This window comes from Taurulus bubalis (assembly GCF_910589615.1).
Source record: "Taurulus bubalis genome assembly, chromosome: 9".
In the NCBI taxonomy this organism is placed as follows: Eukaryota; Metazoa; Chordata; class Actinopteri; order Perciformes; family Cottidae; genus Taurulus; species Taurulus bubalis.
Genome location: NC_136597.1, coordinates 13,068,977 through 13,087,605, shown reverse-complemented (window position 1 = coordinate 13,087,605; position 18,629 = coordinate 13,068,977). Strand labels below are relative to the sequence as shown.

The 18,629-nt window shown below is 44.0% G+C and overlaps 1 protein-coding gene across 1 annotated transcript in view; it reads right to left on the bottom strand.

Moving 5' to 3' along the window:
• LOC306741623 (genetic suppressor element 1-like) overlaps positions 1 to 18,629 on the bottom strand; it is a gene marked incomplete at both ends in the record, with an annotated part of 32,209 nt that overhangs the window by 4,086 nt on the left and 9,494 nt on the right. The window contains 6 exons of the mRNA XM_079223935.1: positions 1,062 to 1,339; positions 2,206 to 2,364; positions 3,161 to 3,364; positions 3,489 to 3,655; positions 5,837 to 6,036; positions 7,550 to 7,729. Of these exons, the coding sequence (XP_079080061.1) occupies positions 1,062 to 1,339; positions 2,206 to 2,364; positions 3,161 to 3,364; positions 3,489 to 3,655; positions 5,837 to 6,036; positions 7,550 to 7,729 (1,188 nt within the window). The remainder of the gene's footprint in view (positions 1 to 1,061; positions 1,340 to 2,205; positions 2,365 to 3,160; positions 3,365 to 3,488; positions 3,656 to 5,836; positions 6,037 to 7,549; positions 7,730 to 18,629) is intronic.

Sequence of the window (18,629 nt, the reverse complement as noted above, 5' to 3'; positions counted from 1 at the left end):
TGTTAATGTAGCGAAAGGAAATAACTCAAACTAAATGTGTTAACTGTTTTAACAGTCTGCAATATTTATGAGAACCCACAACATCAAACAGAACAACACAGTTTAAGGATTTTGAAATTATTGCAGCCATACTAGTTGGATGGCAATAAATATAAATATTGAAAGAAGGTGGCACTAATTGGGTATGTAGTATAATTCTGCTTTCACAACTGTAGTTCGATCAGGACCGACTACTCTGCTAATAATAATAATAATAATAACAATAATAATAATAATAATAATAATAATAGACTCATTTACAGTAGAGTCAATGTCAATCTGGTACAAAGAAAAGCACCCAAAGAAAGCGCATTTTATATGTCTCTCATACTGAGCCACTATGATAAAGGCCTTGGGGTCATTGAAAGCAAAAGTGTTTACATTTGACCATTTAAGAGACATGACCGCGTTCGGCAAGTTTCACATCAGTTTGCCTTAGTTTGAGATTTTAAGATATCTTCGGTGCAGAGTGGACATTTTGGCCTCAGGGTGACACCAGATCTGGAAAGCAGATTTCAAGTTACATTTACATTTGCTCAAAGGATTGTGATATTTCTTGTATACAAATGGAAGTTCTGGCATAATGGATGTGCTAGAGAACAGGACAAGGCGTCACCATAATCAATAAGTAATTGTTCTTTTGAGGGCCTATTCCAAATTGCATGGCAATCTGGCGAGTACCATAGTTTGGACAGACACATTTTCTAACCAACATTGGCATCCAGTCTCACACTAGCAGGACAAACAAGTTATGATTTAAATCTATTAAAGAACCAAACAGCTGAAGAGTTCCTCTCCTCCCCTTTGATTCCAAATGAGTAATAATTTAAACCAGTCATCTGTACTCGATGTACCTCACTATGGTAACTTAATCCAGAACTTCCACCTTCATGTTCCTTCCCTCTGAGGCAGGATAGTAACACACTGAATACCCTGACCATTTTTCAACTCTGGGTGTTTGATCGTGTTTGTGCCTGCATGTGTGCATACATACATGAGTGTGTGTCATTGTGTGTAGCTACCCAGTCTGTTCGGGGTCAGCCTCTCCCCTGGCCTGGCCCTGTCCTCCGGTGGTGCCCTCCGAGCCTGCAGCTCAGCCAGGTAGTGGCTCTCGGCTGCTCTGACCATCTGCTGCTGTCTCTCCCTCTGCCTCTCCTTCTGTCTGTCCAGCTCTCTCTCCCGCTCCTCCTCCCTCTCTCTCTCCCGCTCTCGTTCCAGCCCTGCCTCGCGCTCCCTTTCTTTCTCACGTTCACGCTCTTGCTCTCTCTCTCGCTGGCGGAGCTCATTCTCCATCTGCAGCCTGTGGGGGAGGTTGACAAGTACGCGCACACACACACACACACACACACACACGCACACACAGGGGGAGAAGGTGAGAGATGCAACACCCAACATGAGGCAGATATTAACCACACACTGGTGAACCTCACACAAACATTTCTTCTCAAACACACACACACACACACACACACACACACTTGCAGAGACACACTCAAATATTCACACACTCTCTCCACTTACCATGAGGAAAATAATCCATACACAGCATGACTGAGCAAAAGCAGATGAACACTTAATAGGTAGCCACAGGAAAAGGACACACACGCACACACAACAGGACACATTCAGCAGCAATCAATAGCACACAAACAAACCTACAGGATACGCAGGAGCCATTACAGAACCAGACAATAATACCATCCATTTCAAACACAAACATTTCCCCTCGTGCATTACATGCCACAGGAAAACAATGTGTATTGTGAAACAGAGAAAGGAGCTCAAACTGCGAACAGAAAATGCAGAGAAAGAAAGAAAGAAAGAGTAAAAGAGACTTCCTTATATGTGTGATTCAATGTGTGCACTGGTGTGTGTGTGTGTGTGTGTGTGTGTGTGTGTGTGTGTGTGTGTGTGTGTGTGTGTGTGTGTGTGAAGGGCAGCGTGTGTGATGAGTGTATAGGAGGCACTGTGGGGTGTGTGCTAAAAATATCCCACTCAGCAACCTGTGCCTACCCTGCAGAGAGCGATTACACAGCCTATAGAGAGAGAAAGAGAGAGAGAGAGAGAGAGAGAGAGAGAGAGAGAGAGAGAGAGAGAGTGCATGCATCTGTGTGTGTGTGTGTGTGTGTGTGTGTGTGTGTGTGTGTGTGTGTGTGTGTTTGTTACCTCTCAGCCAGCGCCGCTGTGTGGTTCAGTTCTCCTGGGTAGCGGCCTCCAGGCATGTGCAAGTGGAGGGCAGAGTGGTGAAGAGGAGAGAAGGCGCCCCCTGCCTGCACAGAGTAGAACTGCGACCGTAGCGCGTTGAGACACATGGACTCCTCCATCCTGTGACAGACAGAGAGACAGATGGACAGATGGACAAGGACACACAAGTCAGACTGTATCAGCACATGCCAAGTGTGGAAAAGGTGGAAGATGTGATACCTGATATGTAAAAGTGGCATTGCAGCAGTGACGGTGAAAAGATGATGTATGAATGAAGGTTTTTTAGGAGGTAGAATATGGTAATTCACAGAAATATGAAAGAAAAATGCAGCTAAGCAGACACGTTTGAATGTGAAAAGGGTATTCACAGAAATACTCCTGGTTAGAGCATACATGAGTAGGAAGCGAACTTCAATACATGTATATTAATATTTTAACTTAATCTGGATTGATTATTTAACAAAAGACCCATTTTAAACAAGCACCATCAGTTGTATTCTTTCACCTTTTATTGTAGTTTATTGTTGCTTTTTACAACATTGTTTGTAAATAATTTTTTAATTTGTGATTTTGGGCTATACAAAATAAACTGAATTAAATTGTTACCTTGGTGAATCCCCAGAGCAGCATACTTTCAACATTTGTACCCTAACTTTTTCAAAATTCCCTTTAAACATATACTATTTAACAACCTCACATGTATTGTAAATGATGTACTCTAACTGCTTGTTCCAGCACTTCATTTAAGTTATATTATACTCCTAGTGAGAGACATTTTCAGTCTAAAGATGTTTTACAACTGCACTTTTTAATCAAATGTCTTCTCTTGATTACTATTTAAACTGAAATGATGTGGGTGTTTAGATAACATGAGTTTGAGAGGTTACACATTGAGAGTCTACGGTGGTATTGTTACCTGGGTAAGGACATCGGGTGGTGCATGTAGGCAGGATGATAGTAAGCAGCAGCGGCTGCGGCATGGGCCGCAGCGGCTTGGTCCAAACTCATGGGTAGAGAGGTCAGCCGGAGATCATCTGAGGTGGCAAAGGGCCGGAGAGCTCTCAGGTACTCCTCTGGGATGGCGCCTGATTGAACCACGGGGTGCATCTGCCCGGGCAAACTGCAGAACAAGCGCACACAGTGCTAATCTATAACTGTTTTATGTGCTTTTAAATGGATTCTGTATGAATACCTTTAGGGGTTATAGTAAAAAAATACGGTCAAACTATGAGTGTTGCTCTTACCTGAGGCTCTGTATTCTGGGGTCCTGCATGATAGAGCTTGGGGTGAGGCCAAAGGGGTGGGCCAGGTGGTGAGGTGAGTGGGTAGGCGGAGTCCTCTTATCGTGTTGCGACTGGCTGTTCTCAGCACACAGCCGCTCCCTCCCGAGTCCCTGAACACTCGGCTCAACCTGACGGGCAGACAGACAGTGTGACAGTGTGAGAGCAGACATTACTACGTGTATATCCACGTGGTTTGAGTGTGTGCTAGATTGAAACTGAGTGTAAAAAAAGTTCAGGGAAATGAGACAGAGTAAACCCTCCCAAGCTGCACCCAGAGGCTCAGCAGAGTGGAAAAGTGGGTCTGATATGTCATAACAGGTCAAGGTCAAAGTGGAAAGATGATCCTAATATCTGGCCGACTGCTCTCTTTCTCTCTCTCTCTCTCTCTCTCTCTCTCTCTCTCTGTCTCTTTCTCTCTCTCTCTAAGAGCTTCCCACTCAGATGATTTGGTCACCACAAAGTCCTTGATTACTTATAGTACAATTCCAACCTTCAAATCACCACCACGGCAAAAGCAGTCATGGGAAAAAGAAGAACAAATTTACAAAAAGATGTTTCAAATAAATTCCCAGCATATAGCTACACATTTGGCCCGGATGCATGTGACTGTGTTCAGGGCTTGGCTCTCTCTTCCAGGTTGCTTAATATGTCATTATTTTACTCCATTTAAGAAGCAACACGCCTAATGCTATCGTCTTGTTAAAGAGGATCTTTTACAAGTTTACATCAGTAAGTAAGTAAGAGGTGGACCAACCGACTGTTCCTCTGACCAACATACTGACATGACCTCAAATCTAGAATTGTGGAAAAAGTCTCAGCTTCCTCATTATAAAAGCAAACTAGCTCCCAGAAAACCTTTGACTATAATATATCAACAATAAGAAAATATGCAATGTGTCATATCTTGTTGCTACAGCAACAGACAGGGGTCAGACCGACCACTGACAAACCACAAACAAATGACTTCTCCCAGCAACACCTGATCTGCTACCTTAGTTTTGTACAACATTTACAGTGAAGTATCTGTGCTTTGAATATGTTTGAATAGTTTTGAATGCGTCACTCATGGAAAGCAGATTCAAACCAGCGTTGGACCGTCTCTCTCTCTCTCTCTCTCTCTCTCTCTCTCTCTCTCTCTCTTTCTCTCTCACTCTATCATTTGCCAATCTCCGCTGGCTTAAAATGAGAAGGGGGGACGACGACACACGGAGGGTCTGGAGAGCAGCCATCACATTCCTTGACCTCTGACCCCGCAGACAGCCAACAGCCTTCACAGATGCAGCAATAAACACACATAAACAGTCAGTTTCTTTAGCTTGAATCATCGTGTTCCAGGACAAGCTGCATACAGTAAGGACAAATACTGAATCCATGCAAAGATTTAGAGCCCTCTCTCCTCTCTGTCACTCTCCTGCTTATTCTTACTCTCCCTCCCCTCCTTTCTTAACATCCTATTCTCTATTTTCCTGCCTCCCTCCCTCCTTCTTTCTCTCTGAATGTCTGAATGGGAGCCCCAGGCAGGCAGAGCCACAGAGTGGTCTTTGTGAAGGGGGAGAAAGGCAGCTCTGATCCAGGGGGAAGTGGCGATGTGGGGGCTAACCCCTGCATTGTGTGAGGGGCCTGGTTCCTCGCCCCACCTTAAATTCGTTCACACACCCACAAGCAAACACATCCATAGACTAACACACACACATACACTGGTCCCTCTTCACATCGTGAGCCTTTTGTGGTGAAGGGTCAAGTACACACACACACATATGCGCACGCATACACTCACACACGCACAAACACTGCAGGAAGCTGAACACAATAGGTGCCAGTCTCTGCAGCCTTCAGTGTTTCTTTACAAACCCCTCATGTGTTGCTGAAAAAGACATGGACTGATTAGTGAGAGGAAGAGGGGGGTGAGGCAGAGGGGTGAAAGCATGAAAATGAAAGAATGAGACAAGACAGAGAAACAGAGAGTGGGGGGATGGAGAGAAAGAAATGGAGGGATGGCTGGATTTGACAGTTTGATGTTGACAAGCACTGGGACTATTTCTTTAATGGAGGGAGCAGCAGCAGGACAGATGAAGGAGACAGAAAGAGACAAACGACTCATCTGTGCTGAGAGAGAGCACGAGAGAGAGCGGGAGAGAGAGAGAGAGAGAGAGAGAGAGAGAGAGAGAGAGAGAGAGAGAGAGAGAGAAGAAACCAGCAAGACAAGAAACAAAAAGCACAGATACACAGAGTAAGAGCAGCAGATGCCTCGTCTCAAACTTGTCTGGAACACCAGCGTGTACGACGGTTTGGGAAACGACGTGTCTTACCTGTCTTCCGTCGGCCCTCCACAGGCCGTTGCTGGTCTTGGTGGGGGCAATGGTGACCACCGGAGGGGTGCCGGAGACACCGTGGCCCCTGGTCTGGCCCAGGAGGGGCCCTAATGAGCCCCGTTTAGGGGTGGTGACGGGCGAGCTGTGACTGGTGGCCGGGGAAGAGACTGGAGACGACTCGCCGCTGACGGCAGAACCTAAGGCGGGGAGGGACGGGGTTAATGACAGCGGGAGAGGCAGGAATAAACTGCAGCTATCAGACGGTTGATCAGATTGAAAAGATTTTAGGATCAAACAATCCCCCCATGACATATAACAGATGGTACACTAAAAAGAAAAACAAACTTGTTTTGTCAGTGCGCTGGCCTGTGACGAGGTAAACAGGGATTCAATCATTTTGATGAAAAGCATTCTGGCAAAAATGTGACAGAAATAAAGCAAAGTGTAAAAAAGGTACAGACGGTAGAAGAGATGAGAAAAATGGTACAAAATGAAAAGGTGTGCGTGAGAATTGTGTGTGAGTGCACGCTGGTGGAAAAAAACTGATATATAGAGAACGAGGGAAGGATGTTAAAAAAAGGAAGGTGTCAAAAAGAGGCTGGGGTGTGACACAGCAAAGGGGGAGGTGTTAAATGTGATAAGGAGTACGTGTGTTGTTCGTAACATTCACACTACTCTATTACTGTAACACTCACTAACCAGTCGACACAAACACATTCAGAGATGGAAAGACGGGTGAATAATGAGATGGAGAGAAGGTGGGAACGAATGAGTTCATGTGGAGCTAAAGGTAGAGAAAGAGCTACAGGGAGAGGGAACAAGAAAATGAGATGATGATGGAGAGTGGGAGAGAGAGCTTGTTATAATTGGCTGTAATTAGATTCTCATTATTAGGAGATGAATGGAAACGGATGAAGGAAGAGACAGAGAGGGAGAGGTCAGGATAGGCCAGCTCTTATTCAACACCTTCATTAGGACACCAATGAGCTGAGGGAGAACACACACACACACACACACACACACACACACACACACACACACACGCACACACACACACACACACACTAATCCACACATTAACGCACAAATACCAGGCAGTAAAACATTTCACAATAATCCACAAAACACAACCTTGGTCTGTGAATTGATCTGCTTACACAATTATTGGCACTGTGTTGCGACGCAACGTGCAATTGTCTGTCATTAGCACCTCGTTCACATCTTTAAAAGGAATAGTTTTTGGAAATACACTTATTTGCGTTGAGTCAGAGGAGACGAGTGATCCTGTTTTCATGTCTGTACGGTGAATAAGAAGCACCGGCAGAGAGACTTTAGCTTAGCATGAAGACTGGAAACAGGAGGAAGCTGCTAGCCAGCATTGATTAACACATTATAACTTGTTTGTTTAATCTGTCCACAAATAAAAAAATTAAAAGTGACAAACTGCAGTTTTGCATAAGGTTATTCCACTTTCTCCTTGAGAATAGGAAATAAGCATTTTGTCCAAACATGTTGAACTATTCCTTTATATGTAGTTCAGATTGAATATTCATTTGATTTCCTTACTTTTTGTTGAATGAAACTGACAGCGGTTGTAGAGGTGTTTCTTTTTGAGTGTGATCAACAAAGAAGAGTCTACTGTACATGTGTGTGCGTGTCTTTAGGACACAGGGCTTGGAGCCGCTGGAGCTCTGGATCTTAAACGCTCACCTCTGGGATCCTCGGCCTGTTTGGCCAGTTTACGCAGGGCAGCAGCGAATCCGGAGTTTGCAGATTGGGCAACTGCGTTCCCATTGGTTAGTGGGCTGAGGGGACTGACAGTGGCGGTGGTGCGAGTTGCCGTGGAGATCATTCCTATTGATGCCGATTTATTGGACTCATGGTTCATACCTGAGGAGGAGAGCGGCAGAAATAGAGTGAGACTCTTTGACATACGGACAAATTGCAACATGGCGCTCATTCTTTGATGTCTTTCAATAAAACAATCCTGTCTGCGATTCTTTTGTCAGCTGAAGAATTCGATTACCACCTCTTTCTAAAAGTAGAAAATTAATCAATTTGTAAGAACATGCATCGTTCTTTTCACACAGTAGGTATCTCATTTATCTTGAATGAATGAAACTCATCCACAAGTGCTCAAAGAGAATGGAGAAGTGTGTGTGCGCCTTTGTGTCTGGACATCATAGTGAGCACATACGCGTGGGTCAGCTCCGTCAGAGACGGAGTGGAGGGAGTAGAGCTGTGTCAAATAGAGCGGTGACCCTAATAGCAAATGACACACATGAGTGCACACATGTCCATTTCCTCAAGGGAGCCAGCCAACACATCGTAAGACCTCTGGAGTGTCTACACGCAAACATTATTAAGTATCACTGCAGTTTTACACTCTCACAGATGTGAGCATGTGAAGGCACAAATAAACACAAATAAACACAAATAAACACAGACACAGATAACGGGCAAACCCATCGATCTACTGAATAGTGGACACACTTAGACCAGACGTGGTTAGTGTAACCTTTGTCTTCACCCTCTACCCTCTTACTGACCCACTAATGTTAATTACAGCTGGAATTAGCCGCCAGCCCACTGCCTGCTACAGCAATGACCTCATTACCACCACCACAACACACACACACACACACACACACACACACACACACACACACACACACACACACACACACACACACACACACACACACACACACACACACACAACCACCTTTCAAACATGCATACACACAGCCAAAGCAGTAAACACACTCATGAAAAATTCATACGCGCACATTGAACACCATTATTGAATGTTCTGCTCATCACATGGGTGATTTTGAAGAAGCAAAAGAATAAAGGGCAGTCAGCTCTCAGAGTTTGTTAATTGAAAGTATCATAAATCTCATATTATTCACAGATTAGATGTCGACATTCTACCTGCTAGCTTTCACACGTGTGAGTAAAGACAGGCAGAGGAAGCTGTGGAGCGATAAACAGAGTGAGAGAGGAAGACATGTGAAGAGTAGATTGAGGAAAAAGACCAAAGCCAATTCTTTAAGTTAGTGAACATGATGTGGGGATTAATAGAGCCTGCTGTATGAAATAAATGTGTCTGTATATTTCTGCTGCATGTTTTGAAAATTTAAAACCAACAATTAAGGTTAAACATTATCAAAGTGTTGCAAAAGCTATTCCAGGTTTTATGACACTGTCAGTTTAATCAGGTTGTTTCCAGCTGCCACAAAGCAACACAGAAAGATCACTAATAACCTGTCAACATCCATCTAACTTCCCTGACTGACACGTCTAATGAGTGTAATGTATACAATTAACATGCATCAATGATGTGTTTGTACATCAGAAAAAAGGTACACAATATTTTCTGTAATATTCACTTTTCTTATCGGTTTCAGTACACTCATAATATATTATCTTTACTTTATTCACTATTTTCCTTTATTTCTTTGGCTTCACTTGTGTATTTACATGTCATGCAGATAAAGCAAACAGAAACAGAAAAAGACAGAAAGGGAAAGAATGATGAAGAGAGTAAAAGCTCAGATCCTGACAGCCGTGTGTGTGTTTGTGTGTGTGCACGTGCGCGTGCGTGTGTGTGTGTGTGTGTGTATATATCTCTGTCTCTGCTTAGCCCAGCAGTCAAGGGAGAGATGATAAGACAGTTTCTATCGACTCTTTCTCTCCTTCCTTCCTCTCTGCTCACTATTTCCTTCCCCGTCTCCCCTCTCTCTCTCATTTATCTCAGCATACTGGAGCTTATTTAACAAAAGCCAAGACACATAATCTCCTCTCTGTTTCTAGCTTTCTTTCTTCATTTTTTCTCCAATCTTTTGTCACAGGCTATTCCTCTGATATTTTCCCATGCCATTCACAAACACAAACATACTAACATATGCATGTGAGCATAATTCAAACATGCAAACAGACACACTCACCCTCCCGCTCACTGTTCTCCTCCTGCTCGTCGTCTTTCTACTCCTCTGTGAGACTCTTTCTCTCTCTCCCTCTCAGCCTTGCAGCTGCTACGTGGTCACGTGACCTCTTTTCTATCCACTTCCCTCCTCCTCCTCCTCCTCCTCCTCTCTATCCACCGCCCCCCTTCTCCTTTCCCTCCCTCTCCATCTATCACCCCTTCCATCCTACCTCCTCCTCCTCTTGTCTCCGTCACTCTTTTTATCTTTCCATTTTCTCTGCTTAGCTGTCGCTTCTCTCTCTCTCAAACTGTGCTCACTGTCGTTTTCTTTTCTCTCTTCATTCTTCATCCCTCTTCCTTTTGGCTCGCACTCGCAGGAGGGTGGAGGTTGGTTGGGGGTTGGAGGGGGGAGTAGAAAGAGGAGGAGGGTTTAGGGTGATGACGGGAGGGTGGGTGTGTGGTTTGAGCTCTGCGTGTGTGTGTGTGTGTGTGCGTGTGTGTGTGTGGCAACGGGTAGTGTTAACCCTCCATCCATCACTCTGTCTCTCTGCTAGTCAGCTCTGTCTGCTTTGGGGACAGGGAGAGGTGGGGACAGGGGGGAGGGGAGGTTTCTGACAGTGACCTTTGACCCTTCACCTCTGACCTCTGCTGCCCAGGACAGCAGGAAGTTGGAGGGTGAAACATACAACAGCCCTAAATACAAATTAAGACATTTAACTCCCTTTAGGAGTCTTTTTTAAAAGTGACGACTGAATGAATAAACACGACAAAAAGGTCATGCTAGCTGCCCCACAAGGCTGCAATGCTCATTGCACGCAAGTTTGAGCTGAGGACAGTGCCAGATGTGAAGGGACCATGTTGTTACCATAAACAAAAGGGCTTTATCCTCTGTGCCTTAGCCATAATAGGACATCTCAGACTTGTCAGGCTCGACATTATCAGACTTAATTTTCTGATGTTTCCGCTTAACTGTGGTTTGACCTGACAGCATGATTACAGTTAGTGTGTTACAAACAAGCTAACAAACTGTCAGCACTACAAATATGCAAACACATTAATGTCGCTAACAAAATAAGAATCATCGACCAACTGACGCTCCCGTCCAAAGAGCCACCAACCTGCTGTAGCTAAAAATATTCCTATGTGCGCCACAAACTAATAAAACTGCCTGCTTTGCCAAAATGGAAATCCGGGTGTGACTCCATTAATCCACACACACAAACACACACACACACACACACACACACACACACACACACACACACACACACACACACACACACACACACACACACACAATCACACTCTGCTCTGCATGGTGTAAGTGATATAGGACATGTTGAGCCCTGTGTCTTTGACACCTTTTTTGTGTCTCTCGCTCTCTCTAACTCTCACTTTCGCTCCCTCTCTCTCAAACACACACAAAAACAGACAAACACCGACTACACAGGGGGACTGTGAGGACAGCAGGGGGGGACCTGCTCTGCCCCATCAGCTCATTAAAAAAACACAACGTGTGTGTGTGCGTGTGTTTAAAGGGTGGGTCATTAGGATAGAAGAGGAGGTTGTAACACACTACCTACTCATTAACCCTCATCACATTGGCATGTCTGAGTGTGTGTGTTCTTGCGTCGGCTACTGTGTTAACAATTAGACATTAAATTGACTATTCTCATTTGTGTTTACGAACAGTTACCTAACATTAGACCAATAATGAGTGTGCACGCAGACACACACCCGCGTTCTCTTAACCCGAAACATGCTCTATTTAAGTTTTATTGTATTATTATTTGGGCTCCTACAGCTGATACTAATCGCAACAGCTACTGTTGCTGTTACAATAGCTGGCAGACTTTTTCAAATTCCTCTGACAAGCAAACACACACTCAAAGAGGGAGAGAAAGAGGGGGAGAGGAGAAGTAGCCAAATGTTTTACAGCCTCTTAAACTTGTCTGTAATAGCAGTCAGAGTGGCGTCAACACAGCAGTCTCCAGGGTTACTCCAGGGGCTGCGAAATGGCTTTACTAGCTCCAGTCACTCTGCAGCTCGCACAGAAACACTTAACACTTCCTTACAATCCATAAACAACGAACACACTCTCCCACTCCAGCATCTCACACACTCACGAATACAGAAATAGGCATGCAAATTAACATAAACGTCAGAGAGATGACATAAGACAGAACAACAAAAACACACATATGTAAGCCGTCCGTGTAAATACATGCAATGACGGGCATGTACAGAATTAGCTGACTCAAGATAGTGCGTCACAAAACGTATGCATGTGACCCCTAGAGACCAAACAGCCAGCAAGCATTTATGGTCCGAGGATAAATGGAGCAGAAAAACCACATAGTGTAATAACCAACACCTCCAGCATTAAAAACAAACAGGAAGCAACATCCAAAGACACACTGGAGCAGAGAATTAGCAGCACACAGCAGGAAAAGAAACAATGGAGACAGTATGGGAAGCGAAGCAGTCATTATTCTGTTTTATATTAAACACTGTGTCCGCTAGAGCCGAGCCATGTTTACTGTGCAATCATAACACAGTCGAGATGTTGCTGAAAGGTCTGTAAATTATCACCGCAACAGCTTAGAGCAGAAATGTGGGCTGTCAGCAGAGACGGGATGGCTAGAAGAAAAACTCCTCCTCTGTGTTGTTCTCTCCTCCCTTGAACTCCCTTCACTCGCACCTCCTCTTGGCTGCAGGATACTTTTTGTCTTCCAGTGACCCCTTCTCTATGTCTCTAATCAGTGTACTTGTCTACAAGCATCTTGTCACTGTCTGTCAGATACAGAAAGAAGATATATATAGCAGCTGTTTTGGGCCCCTTACACTTTTCTCTATCTGTCTGCGTAATCTTTTCTTTGTCTTGTCATTTCCTCCTCACTATCTCTTTTTCAGTCTCTCTAGACAACCTCTCCCATCACTGCATTTCTGTTTTTCTCCTCCGAGTCACTGATCTTTTCTGCAGCACGTGGCTCAATCTCGCTTCTCTGATAGGGAGATAATGCTAAAAGATAAAACAATCTGAGGCAAACCAGTCTTGCTCTTTCTCTGTTTGTTTTCGGCTCCTGGCTGCGTCTGACTCTTGCCCGCAGGTGTGTGTGTGTGTGTGTGTGTGTGTGTGTGTGTGTGTGTGTGTGTGTGTGTGTGTGTGTGTGTGTGTACAGAGTGTCGTGTCAGACAGTTGACAGCCACAGTTCCCCTCCTCTGGCCCGCGGTCGCCTCTGCTCACCAGGTGCCGACACCACGGTGGCTAGACCTCAACCATCTGAACCAACACGAGGGGGGGAGAACACACGCAACCACACACTCGTTGCACAAAGGTGTGCAAAGACAAACAGACCAGCAGATGCACATAGACTGGCCCGTCAGGCAGGTGTTTGGTAAGTATAAAGTGCAGGGTGTAATTGAGGTGTGTGCTGCAAAACAACTATCGCTGTAGTAAACAAGGATGTTAGTGTTGAAGAGTAACATTCCAGTTGAGGTTTGGGTCAGCAGATCTGAGAGGAGCTGATCCCGACGTCTCTGAGGAAATCAAGTTTACAGATTTTATGGATTATTTCCTCATATAGTACCACTGAATAGATGAGGCTGGAGCAATGACAATAGCAGCCATGGCAGTAGATTTATTCCCGTCATCACCTCCGTCCTTGTGTCAGCATGTACAGGCTACCAGACTACCAGACTACCACACAGTCAGCTATCACTGCTGTAATGAAACAATGTGCTTTGTGTTTCCATGTTGTGCTCGACCACCTCTTCAGAAAATGAAGACTATGCATTATAGATCCCATACTACAGTATACCAATTGTTATAGTATCCATGATTACAGTTTAGGACATGACATTTAAAATATAAATAATAACAAAACAAACAATCGCCAGTCCATACCAGCACTACACCATCAAGGACAAAATAAGACTATTTAAGTAATACAATACTGTATTTGAGGGAGCAAGTAAATACTATTTTCTAATGGGACAAAAAGATCCTTGTGGTGTCCTAAAGTGATCAAGAATGAACTCAAAACACCACTTAATCAATTGGTGTAATAAAGATCTGAATATAAAGAAAAAGAGTCACGTCTCATGGTGATATCTTCAGTCTTGTTTTGTCTGATTTACAATCCAAAAACCAAGTCCAGGTCCAAATACAATGATGTTTACAATTATATAAAACTTAATATATGGAGCAAATCCTAATAAATTACCTATTATAATAGATTAGCTAAATAGTTGCCTTTTAATTCCTTGTTAATGGACTAAGAGCTTTGGCTCTAATGGTATTGAAACTACAGGAGATTAAACAAAAAGTAGGATTAGATCATTAGAAACAAACCACTTCGTAGTCTACCAGAAACACACCATCGAGGAATATGGTTGTAATCCATAGTTATAAACTTTAAACAATTAATTCACATTAATAGGTTTAATAATTTAACGAAATAAAAAACACTGGGGTTAATCTGAAGCCATGGAGTGTGTGATCTGAGTTTTCAGTATCCATTTGAGAAGGAGGTAGCTAATTAAAGAGATTGGAGGTTTACTCAGTAACCCCTGCTGAGCAGCTGGTCTACGGCAGGTCAGGAGCAGCACATGGCGCATAGAGCGCGCGCGTGCGTGCGTGCGTGCGTGTGTGTGTGTGTGTGTGTGTGTGTGTGTGTGTGTGTGTGTGTGTGTGTGTGTGTGTGTGTGTGTGTGTGTGTGTGTTGAACTCCACCTGCAGGCTGTGTACACACACAAAAGCGACGTGATCCGCTTGACTGCTGCTAATGCGCCCGGCGGCAGATCTATCTCAGCCAAACAATACAGTCGCTGTTAAAGGTCCCGGATTAAAGAGCGACTCCTAGCTCCCAAGGGTGCTGTGAGACAAACCATTACAAGGAGACTGGTTGACACACCATGGTGTTTCAGGTCTGTCTTCCTTGTCGCTTAAGTTTACCAGGAGCAAACAGGGGCGGTGTGTAATCACCGACAAGTTGGACGAGAAAGATGACATAACAAGGGACCACAAACACCTTAACGAGCCTCACCTTCTTGCGGCTGCGTCAAGACGGACGCAGTTAACGGAATAAAGCAGGAAGTGATCGATTATTATTTCAAAGTAAGAGCATGCAAGGTTCCCGATATGAATATAGCCTGTATAATATATAAATATTAAAGAAACGACTATTTGATTGTGTTTGAATTATCATTTCAATACTAAATTTGGTCCCTTTATGAATTATTGTGACAAACGCAAAGTACGCTTTATTTTGAAAAACGTAACCAGAAGCTGTTTTCTCCTTCTGGCTTGACATTGTTCGTCAAGCTTAACCAGTTTGTCTGATTACACACACTATTGTCGACTGATTTAATCACACAGTGCACACTTTGACTGTTGTAGTCTACAGCAGGTAATCTAAAAATAGCCTCGAAGAAAAATAATTTTCCTTCCTCCAACAGCCTACAAAGTGAGGATTTAACTGCCTACAGACATCAAACAGAAACTGCTGCCATAACACAGAAACAGCACACAAGATAATACAAAATTGTCAGGTAAGAAAGATTAAAAGACGGTCATAGGGTAGATAAAGTCACCTTTCAGCACCATCCAAACAATAATTCAGTCATAATTTAACAATTCAACCCCAAGGTAACTTTAAAAGCATAGAGCCAATACGCATGACTGAATGACCTTATTATTCACTACAACAAAGCAAACATTGGGACGATTTGTAGCCGAGTAGACAACAGAAAACAGACAACTTACCGCCTCACCAAAGAAAAGACAATCCTCGGATGTTGTGCATCCTTAGATGGGTAAAGTACAGTGGCTCTGAGCAGCGATAAAGCCTGCTGTGCGATCTCCCCGACACCACCACAACACGCACCGATGTGATGATGTGGGAAGGAGAAGGACAACACGTTAGCTGTCCTCAGAGAGAGAGAGAGAGAGAGAGAGAGAGAGAGAGAGAGAGAGAGAGAGAGAGAGAGGCGGGGTATGAGATGGGAGGGAGGGAGGGAGGCGAGCACCTGCTCCATGCTCCCTGGAGAGATGGAGGAGGGATGGAGAGACGGAAGATGTGGCCCCAGACTGCTGATACCTCACTGCCTGACATGTTAACTGGAGAAAATCAGATATGTTAAAGTCTGCTCCTTCTGCTGCTGCTATACACTCACACAGCGCCTGGCTAACTTAACTCCTCATGATAATACAACTAGTATTGATCTCCTGCTGATGCTGACAAGAAACCACTACTTTACTGCTTCTACTACCACAGCCATCATCATCAGTGGAAACATAATCTGGTCTGGTGAAGAAGAACTCATCACTTTCACCTCATTAGAATAGATTGTTATTATTACTAAACATTTGCCTAATTGAGCATTGGCTCTTCTTATTGCTCTGATTTGCTTTACCAACTTCTGAGAAAGATAATGTGCTTCGGTGTGTTCAAAGGCTAGCTGCTAACCTTGTCTCTCTGCTGTTTGGTGATGCACAATGGATGTATTGGAACTTTATCAGTGTTTTTGCATGAAACACAAACAACACTGATGCTAGCTGTGAGACATAGAGTAAAGTTGGTTACTGTAAAACGAAAAGATGTGCTGAAAGACGCTAAAACACTCATCACACTCACTGACTGCAGCCTTAGTAACCTAAGAAGATAAAGTCAATATTTAAATAAGAATTTGACAAGAAAACAAGCTATTGGATTTTTTTCCTTTTCTTTTGCTGTCATTCTTTTACCCCTTCAGAATCAGGAGTGACAAACTAATCTACATTATAAAAGACATATAGGGAAAAATATTTAAAAAAAACACAAATATACTGTATGAAGTATCCGGTAATAACATGTTTATTACCGATCATCTGTCATCATATGCTATAAACTCACTCAGCCTGCTTCATTTAGTTTAATATTTCAACATCTCCCCTGGGCCTCTCTGTCTGTCTCCCGGTCTCCCTCTTTCTTAATCGTTCCTCCCTTCATCTCCCCATCCCTCTCTCCACGTCTCCCAAGCAGCTGCTCCACTTTGCAGCTATTTAACAGCTGTTTTGCATCGATTTGCGCTTCCGAGTGCAGATTTCTACCTTGTCCATCTTCTTCCTCCCTCTCACTTTTTATTTCTCCACCTCTCTTTCATCTCTTCCTTTTGCATTTCTAAGAAGCCAGACACACACTAGCACCAAACAGCCTTTATGTTTTCCTAAATGAATAGACTGTCTCCTTCAAGTCTTTCCCTGAGATCCGTTCAGTGATGAAAAATGTCACACACACAAGCATGCATAAACACAAACTGGCAGGCATGCACTCTAAAAGACACAAACATTTGCACACACACATTTGCACACACGCACACACACACATGCACGCCGCAGATTAGCGGCCCCCTACTTCCTTACTTTTCTATATGGAAACAACAAGTACTGAAGGAAGCGGTGAAAAAGAGAAGAAAAAAGTGAGGCTCCCCTATAATCCCCAAAATCCCTCTCTCTTGTACTCAAACCTACACAAAAGGAGAGAGGGGGAGTGAGCGATTGTGTGTGTGTGTGTGTGTGTGTGTGTGTGTGTGTGTGTGTGTGTGTGTGTGTGTGTGTGTGTGTCTGCAGAGACTAGCCTGACATGATTTATGGTTTGGCTGTGTACTGCAGGCAGACACTTTCAGTTTTCTCTGAGGTGGGTGTCTCACCTCCATCCTTTGTGACCTATACAGGTTGCATTTTGTGTGTGAATGTGTGTGTGTATGTGTGTGTGTGTGTGTGTGTGTGTGTGTGTGTGTGTGTGTGTGTGTTGCACATGAGCTTGTCTGTGTATGTCTGCAGGTGCATGAAAGAGAGGATAAACCTGATCGCACACGCTGCTCTGTGTGTTTATGGTGTGTGTGTGTGTGTGTGTGTGTGTGTGTGTGTGTGTGTGTGTCTGTATGCAGTGTTGGGGTCAAAGCGCGCAGCAGTGTGTATTCTCTGGGTGGGTTATACTTGGCGGTGGACTGTAGGATCCCCCATTAAGCAGCGTGTAAAAGAGGCCAAGCACAGAGGCCATTATGAACTCCGGCAGTAATAGCTCCAGAAATCTTCCTGCCTCTGGAGACCTGGTCATTAGCCTATTCCTCTCTCATAAAGCCCTCTATCCATCACACACGCAAGCATACACACATTTGTATGCAGCCGCACACAAACACACACAAACACGTGCACGGTTTGTTTCCGTCTCCTGCTTTCTAGCTCTCTGTCCATTCATCTCTGGTGAAGAGTGTAGTGCTGGGGATAGTACTACAAGAACAGTCCACTAAGGAATCCGCAGATGTCTTAAAAAACAGATGCACATAAACACACACACAAATACACACTGCTCGTACACGCACACAGATGCTCATTTACAAAAGCAGCGAGGCATAATATCAGCCATGAACCCAAACCGCTGATTATTTAAATGTATTCCTCCTTCCCCATCCAGTGAAAGTGAGACGCTGTAGCAGCCTTTTAGGTCTGGTCAGGTAGGAGATTACAAACAGAAACACTGTCACATACAATGGCGCTGCGTGGCTGGATGAGCATTGTAATGGCAACTAAACCCACCTTCTGAGCATTCACACAAACACACATGTACTTGTGCATGCACACACTACGTGACAAGATGTATTGGTAATTCAGACAGCGAAGACGACCTGCAGAGGCAACAAGGAGGTGATACCCTCTTTTTTCTCAGGCAGCTGTACAGACACACACACTATACAGTGGTGTGTTCACAATCACCCTGCAAAATCATGTGCACGCACCACACAGGACACTCACACACACAACATAACAATATTACTATTGTATCACCAAACGGACATACTGTGAGTACATGTATTCAC